Consider the following 8,359-nt stretch of genomic DNA (forward strand, 5'->3'; position numbering starts at 1 on the left):
GTGCTGGCTAGACTACGCTTCTTATCTAAACAATACAGTTATCTCCCTTCAATGCGTTAGCTTCCCTTCAACCGGACATGCTAAACATTCTTCTTACGGGAACCTAACGTTACGTACGAGGTAGTCGAGTCTTGTTTCGCCTTTTATTGTTTATGTAGATAACACAGAAGCTAAAATATCGGCACATAATATATGTTATATGAAGTTATGGGAGTTCAAAAAAATCCTAAATGAATGGGCGTTCTATGGGGTTAGCAGAGAGTTGATAACCACCGCTACATCGATGCTTCTACTTGCGGGAATTCGCCTGCCCCCTTGCTATGGACCCTTTCAAGAGAGTTCCATTATCAGCATCACAGTTGGCCCCACAAGACTTCCTTTTTAACATTCCATATGTTATCTTAATGTAGAGGAAGTAGATTGGGGCCCAAATAGAACGTTCAAGCATTGTTTTTGTTTTTATTGATGAAAGGGTCTATAAGTCCCGCCCATCCGCTAAACCCCCAGTGGACCTCTAGATTGAAAAATCGTCAATGCAAGTGAATGTGAGAAAATAATTATTTTCTGGTCCCGTTTGATTTGTGCCATGAATGTGAACATATGTCGTCTGTGAATCATCATGTGCCAACAGCGTCGTAAGCAATGGTATGGTATAGTGACATTCAAGTTGTTGAGCTGAGAAAACTAAGTCTTGTGCCCCCTCAACATGGGGGTGAAATGGCATCCTACCGGAAGTAAGCAGGCACCATTACTGAGCTGTTGCTGGGTAGCGTTGCGCCAGTGCCTTAATTGCGTCCACTGGGATAACAACCCGCGATATACGACTATCTCACTAATTATTTTATAATGTCGAGTGGGAAAACATGTTCCGTTTTCAATTGTTCGAATAGCACCAATAAAATTACTAGTTGGAAGAAGAAACAATGTGAAATACACCAAATACCCCAGGTCGACTGCCCCTGTCTGGTACCATACGGTTTGCACAGATTTCCTGGGCGAGCACAAGATGAGGACATTCGCCAGAAGTGGGTGAAAAATATCAACAGACAGGGATGGGTTCCTAATAACAACAGCAGGGTAAGTTTTGGCCTGTATTGAATCCCATTTCCCTTTCAAATTGTGACAATATCAATGTGGGTAACCTAGCTGGTCAACCTCAGTTTGCTAGCTAGCTAGCTGCTAACTTGAACTTGGCTCAGATGTTGTTGAAAAGCTAGGCAGTCTTGTCAGTGACAAGAAACACTGTTATTTGTGTAAAATATGGACAGTACTGTTAGATAGTACCCTGTTTTTGTGTACTGCTGTATTCATTATACTTCACTGTCCAACGTGCACAAAACGTACTGGACACTTAATATGAACTATTCTGGAACGTGTAAAAAGCGTAATCGGGAACCTACACTTTTACCAAAAATGAACGTTATTCTGAACCAATTCTAAACGTGTCTGACACCAAACAGAGCACCGAAAAAAAACGTGTACAACACGTCTGTTTGCTACCTGGGTAGGCATGTCTGCTTATTATTTTTATTTGTTATGTTTATGTTTAAGGTGCATGTAGCAGCTAAGCTTATGTGTGTGTTTCTAAGCTACTTAAGGCCCATTCACACCAAGAACGATAAAGGCCCATTCACACCAAGAACGATAACGATAGCTATAAATAAATATCGTCCTCGTTAATATGGATGACGACGTTCACACATAAACTATAACGACAACGACATGAAGAACGATATCGTTGGGGATCACTTTCAGAGCGATTTTCACAACGATAAAATGCTAATAGCCAATCAGAACCCATCGAATTTTAGCCGTCACATTCATTAACACAAGGAGAGACTTTGTTTATCGTTGTTCAGTGTGAATGCTTTTATCGTTATGGATATAGTTATCATTATCGTTATCGTTGTTGGTGTGAATGGGCCTTAAGACCTGGAATTCTCCCTTGGGGATCCATAAAGTATCTATCTATCTGTCTATGTTATTTACTATTCAAGGTCTGTGGAATACACTTCCCTGATGGCAGACCAACTAAAGAGCACCCATACCCAGTATTGCAGATGGGATATGAACCTCATACTGTAAGTTGATTTCTTTACCATTATTCTTATCTGAGGGCAAGGAACATTTGTGAGATGGGGGTATTGTAGCTGTATCTTGCAGGGTGCTAATTGGTGTGAATACCATGGTGTTATCCAGCTATGCTGTTAAGAACTATTGATTTCTGACATTTTATCCTTGTTTTTCATTTATTCTGTGATAATGTTTTGCAGAATAGATCCTAATTAAAAGCATTTTCTTATTACCTCTCTGTGTCTAACCATTTCCAATAATACTGTGTGTTACATAATAATGTGAGCAAATTTTCGTTGTTTTCCTGTCCTTCCACAGGGACTTCTGCCACCTGGTCGAGCCCCCCCAAAAAGAAGATGTGTTGAGCCCCTTACAGTCAAGTCAACAGATTTGCTGCTGAACCTGCTGATGTAGAGGTTGATGTGGATAATCTGGAGAACATTCCTCTGCAGAAGTGTGACGTTGGCGTCCAGTGGCCAGAGATTTCAGAGCACAACTATTGTTCATGCAAGTCAACAAAAGACAGTTCAACACAAACGGATCCTGCACCATCAATCTCAGCCTATGACTTGGATGACAAAGACAGTAGGTTTTTCACAGGCATACATATCGCCAGTTTTTGGCAGCTTTTGTTTGCCCTCACAGATTTTTTTAACGCTCCCAAGGACCATTAAGTTGGCAGTGCATCACCAATTGTTGCTTGTTCTGATGAGGCTCCGCCTTGGCTTGATGTTCACAGATCTAGGAAAGCGGTTTGGAATAAGTAGGACTACAGCTTGTGAGATCTTTGCGGTCTGGAGACCTATACTCGCAAGGTTTATGAAAGAAAAAATAATAGCTTGGTTGCCTAAAGATACTCTGGAGAGAATAAGGCCTCAGAGCTTCAGTGTACATTATCCCAAAGCAACATTTATTATAGACTGTACAGAGATATTTGTACAAAGGCCAAAGAACTTAAGGAAACGAGCCCAAACATACAGTAATTACAACCACCATAACACATACAAAGCCCTATATTGCATAGCTCCCAATGACTTTGTGATGTTTGTGTCCAAATTGTTTGGTGGGAGGGCTAGTGATACTTTTATCACACGGAACAGTGGTCTTATTAGTCATCTGATTCCTGGTGATCAAGTTTTGGCAGACCGTGGATTCACCATCACAGATGTTTTGCCTCCAGGAGTGACGTTGGCCATACCAGCGTTTACACGTGGTTGTAAAGAACTTCCGGAGCATGAAGTTACACGGACACGTCGCTTGGCAAATGTCATAATTCACATAGAGCGTACTATTAGACGATTGAAAGGTTTTACAATTTTGAGTAATATTATCCCAGGTAGAATACAACATGTTGATGACATTGTAACTATTTGTGCGGGGCTTTGTAATTGCAACCTCAGTTAATTCGAGAGGAAATTGAGGGAGAAGCATCTGATCTGGATGAAGATGAGCACATTGATGAGCAAGAAGAAGGTGATGAATACTCATGGGACATGGCAGAGGACATTGAGGGAAACCACTTGTTTTAGTATTATTGTGTACTGTATAGTTACATATGTGATGTGAAGAGCTGCCTGCCACACACACACACAGAGATACACACATAGACTCAAGTCTAGACAGTCTCCTACAGTTCTATTTTAATCTTAATCTTTCATTGCTCTGAAAATCATTAATTTCATGTTTATTTCATTTAGTTGTGGCCTCATTTAACAACTTAACAAGAGGCAGTTTTAATCACATACAATATGTACTATGAAAAAGATCGTACCAACATGTGTTGACTTTTGATTCAGTTGATTATTACTAAAATCAAGAGCTACATCACTTGAGTCCACGCACTGTCATTACACCATGCGAAATTCTGGTAGCTATTGCAGGTAAGAGATACTCGAAGTAAACCTTCTTCAGGTGGGAGATGTGTTCTTCAGTCCACTCTTGGTTGTATGGTACATCTAGGATAATCTGTTCTTTTGGGGTCCATACCAGGAACTTGCATTTATTTATTTTTGCACAATACATTGCTACTTGAATCTGATAGTAGTAGCCTAATCCTGACTCAGTTTGCCTAAAGGCATACATTCATTATCTACATTCAACTTTTAAACTATATACTCAGTCTCAGGCTTTAAGCATACAATCTGGCTCTCTTAAGACTACTATTTCCTCTGCCCACAACTGTTTCAAAATAAATGTCCTCACTACAATAATTCACTATTAAATAATTTAACTATTTAAACTACTCAACTATTTAACTGTTCAGCCATTTCAACTGTCAGTTGTTATCAACTATGACTCCTGCCAACTGTTTCCAAATAAAAGTTTGTTTGGCATTTTATGTTAATATACAGTATGTTTATATTTTCATGCACTGGTAATTTCCTCGAAATTACATTTTCTAGTTTGAAATGTTATCAGCAAAGTTGTAAGGTGAAAACTTTATTTCACTGTGTGTTCTAAACAACACAATGGCATGATATTAATCTTTCATGTGCATGAGGCCCATATAGCAGCATCACAATGAATATGAAGATCATGTTAAAAGTTATCTGGCAAAAACATAAATAGGTTACATACCTGATGTCACTGAGCTGTCAAAGAGGCTAAGGAACCGTCTCCGTACGTTATCGCTAATTAAACTCAGCTGACTGGTGTTGGCGCATAACCATTGCTGTTAAAATGCCTACTACTAGCGCTGGGAATCTAAACACTTTAACACCGACATAATGTAGCCAAATATGTTCAAAACTATTGCGTGTTATGGGCAGAGGCGGACAGAGTACACAGCTTCATTACTTGAGTAAAAGTACAGATACCCTTTGCTAAATTTTACTCAAGTACAAGTAAAAGGACAACAGTCAGATGTCTACTTAAGTAAAAGTACTGAAGTACTTGTTTTTAAAAGTACTTGAGTATCGAGAGTACAAGAGTACATTTTCTAAATATTGCATTACTACTGCCACAGTGCTTACATTTATGTACAGAAACGTCCTACATGGAGTTATGAAAAATGCTAATGTTAATACCTTGGAGAATGTAAAAGGAATTGAAAGTAAAATCAAGTCATTTCATCTTCATCTTAGCATGTTGCCAGGGATGGGCAGTATTTCTAATACTTGTATTTAAAATACAAAATACTATTTTGTAATTGAAACACTTGAAGCGAAAACTATCATTAACTTGTTCAGAAAATTGAAATAGTCTGGCGAGGTGGGGCCACAGGTTGGCACATTCCCGGGATGGACCTGCTGCGTCTTCATCCATTGTTTCATCTATGGTTTTGTCTCTTATCTAAATCTGACCATGGAGTTGACTTTGGCGGAAAGCTGAAGGTGATTGCTGATAGGCTGTCCCAATCAGTGGCGCCTGCACAATCCAATCCAATGCCCAATGCTTGTTTGGCATGCCTGTGTGTGTGTGTGCGGCTGCACAGAAAGTAGCCTACTGGTGCTGAAAAGGTGAATAGATTGTAGAATAGCCAAAGAAGATGTAGCATTGTTATAAAACCTTTAAAATCTCTAAACAATCACAAGTAGGGCAGTTCATCACAGTTCATCCATTGCAACTGGATTGATGAAAGGTCACTTACACCTGTAGGCTACATTGCATTTGGGAAAAGCAAAAGGTATCAGCATAATGTTATTTATTTATTTATTTATTTATTTATAAACAAAAACATCTCTGTCAGTTCCATGCCGTTTCCAACAGCTATCAAAAACAAAGGTCATTTTTGGATGGATGGATGTTTCTTCTTCTACATAAGATTTTAGTCATCTTTAGTTCATGTAATACTTTATTGTCAATGCACAAATTAAGTAACAGTAGTCTGAAACGTTATTAATAATGCACAAATTAAGTAACAGTAGTCTGAAACGAAATGCTGTTTTACATCTAACCAGTGGTGCAAATAACTGACATGTCCAAATGGGCCTTGATGAAATGCGTCGCTAGACTGTTCATACACATTTTAACGGGCCAAAGTTGAAGAGCTTTTGTCCGTTATTGTTCGTGCAAATATAGGCTGATTCATGTTCCCTTGCATTGTGTAACTGAGGTCCATGGCTAGTCTGGCTTTCATCAGACCAAGCTCAATCTTTTAAGAAATCAAAAAATAAATAGCGGGCAGATCAGGCTGGGTTCACCCAGCCTAGTCCATAGGCACCCGATATTGTTTAATTTTCCGATTGAGATATACACGCTCTGGCTATTCTAAATGCAAAAATGCATCATGGAGTTATGACAAAACGGTAACTAACAAACTAGATCCTAATAGAAAGCTGTTAGCTTCCCTAAGCTACAGGTAGGCCTATTTACAACATAAATTGTCAACCAATGGCTTACGCCTTACAGTATCAAGCGTACTTAAACTGCCATATCGTGGCGCAAAGTTGTAATAACATTCACGCAGTTCCATGAGTCAAGGAAAGCGCAAATGAAGTAGCCACTTCTAAATGGGACCCACTACACAGTAGCTTAAGGTGTGTTGCTAAAGCAGCCATAATGAAATGAAGGTGTCATTGTTTGGATACTTAACACACACGTGCTTTTTAATTTCACAGACTACAACTACCAAGCTGGAATCAAAGAACATCGATTCCCCTCTCACACCCTGCACGCACTTAAAACAAAATAAACAGGCGTCTCAGTCTCAGGCATGTACACTCTAAAAAATGTTGGGTTAAAAATAACCCAAATATAACCCAGCCGCTGGTTAACTATTGGACCAACACCGCATTGAGTTATCCTAACCCAATGGTCTGGGTACATTATTAAACCCAGCAGATTGGGTATGATTCTAACCCAAAACGCTGGATTATATCAACACAACATTAGTTAAATTGGCACAATAGACTGGGTAAAAGTAACCAATGTGCTGGGTTATAACTATATAAATGTTGAGTAAAATTCACACAGTATATTGGGTATATATTCAACCCAAACCACTGGGTTATATCAACAGAACTGCTAGTTAAAATTACCAGTTGTCGGGTTTTCCAAACCCAGTATTTGGGTTGCATTGAGAGAAAATGGGCAACAGATAGCCATGCAATGAAATAAAACAGTTCTACAGAATTATTTATTTGCCAGTTTACTTTATTTTTGAACGGATAGCCTACTTTAAAAGCAGCAGCAGCATGTGATAAGTTACTTCCATGAAGACAGCTAGATTCCACGGTCCATTTGGGGGTCAGCCATGTCAATCAAAGAAAGAAAAAGAGTGAATTAATCACTGCTATTGACAGAACTTTACAAAGACTTTCACGAACCATTATCAGTGAATGATGTTGACAAACATTAAAAATCCGGAGACAAAATATTAGCGCAACACACTCGGAAACTATGACCACCTCGTGGAGTTGCAGCAGACTGACAAAACATACCTTCAGTAATGAAGTTAGTGGCAGTGATAGTTCTACCTTTAGCTAGCTCATGTTAACACATTCAGTTAGTTAAATTCAAGTTGTCTGTAACATTCATGTTACCACCAAAAACCACCCAGTAAGTTACATGGCTATAATATGAAGCTAGCCTGAATGAATTAATATGTTGTTTGGCATGATGATTACCGTACGTGTGAAGAGACTACTTCGACTGTATGTATGCAGCACTACCACGAAGCATTTAATTAGCATACCAACCGTCTGCTAACGTTAACCTAGCCAGCTGTTGGTATATGCTAACTTTAGTTCGTTGTAAAAGTTTGTTTTGTTTCTGTTCAGCAGTTCATACCCAGTGAACACAGAACTATGTTTTTAAGAGTCTGTCTTTGTGTAGATTTAACATTTACATGAGCAGTAATTGTAAGATAATGTTAGCTATCGTTAGCTGGCTTGAATGACACAATTCATAACCTGTTCTGCTAGGCTGCTAGGCTGAACGAAATTGGCAGGCAGAATATCCATTCATATCACGAAGGGTATCTGGGTGGACTTGTAAAATCCGTCTGAATAATAATAATAAAAAAGTTAAAAGCAGATACATACCTTCCAAAATCGCCTGATTTCCACTGCATGTTGACAGCTGCTGGACTGCATGGATGGTTGAAAGAATAACGATTTCCCCCGAACTCTCAAAGAACTATGCAGCTGTGTTAGAGATTAACTGAACTGGAATTTGAAGTAAAGGTGATATAACAGATGTATTTTATTTCTTCTCATTGGTAGAATGATTAAAATGGCTGAATTTATTAAAAGGGATAAAATTGTACGTTGAAAGTGGTGTTGTTGTTACACGGGCGCCGCCATGTTGGATTTCAACAATCGGCTAAATCACTGGCATGGTAAGC

General features: G+C 38.9%; 1 protein-coding gene across 1 annotated transcript; it reads left to right on the forward strand.

Annotated features, from left to right (window-relative positions):
* Positions 1-830: 830 nt before the first annotated feature.
* On the forward strand, positions 831-3,936 carry LOC121678033. Its single transcript, XM_042057212.1, has 3 exons — positions 831-1,077; positions 1,998-2,081; positions 2,392-3,936. Exon 3 carries the CDS (start codon positions 2,494-2,496, stop codon positions 3,475-3,477), a length of 984 nt encoding a protein of 327 aa, XP_041913146.1. The 5' UTR covers positions 831-1,077; positions 1,998-2,081; positions 2,392-2,493; the 3' UTR covers positions 3,478-3,936.
* Positions 3,937-8,359: the final 4,423 nt, after the last annotated feature.

The sequence above is a fragment of the Alosa sapidissima genome, chromosome 12 (genome assembly GCF_018492685.1).
Source record: "Alosa sapidissima isolate fAloSap1 chromosome 12, fAloSap1.pri, whole genome shotgun sequence".
NCBI classification, from domain to species: domain Eukaryota; kingdom Metazoa; phylum Chordata; class Actinopteri; order Clupeiformes; family Clupeidae; genus Alosa; species Alosa sapidissima.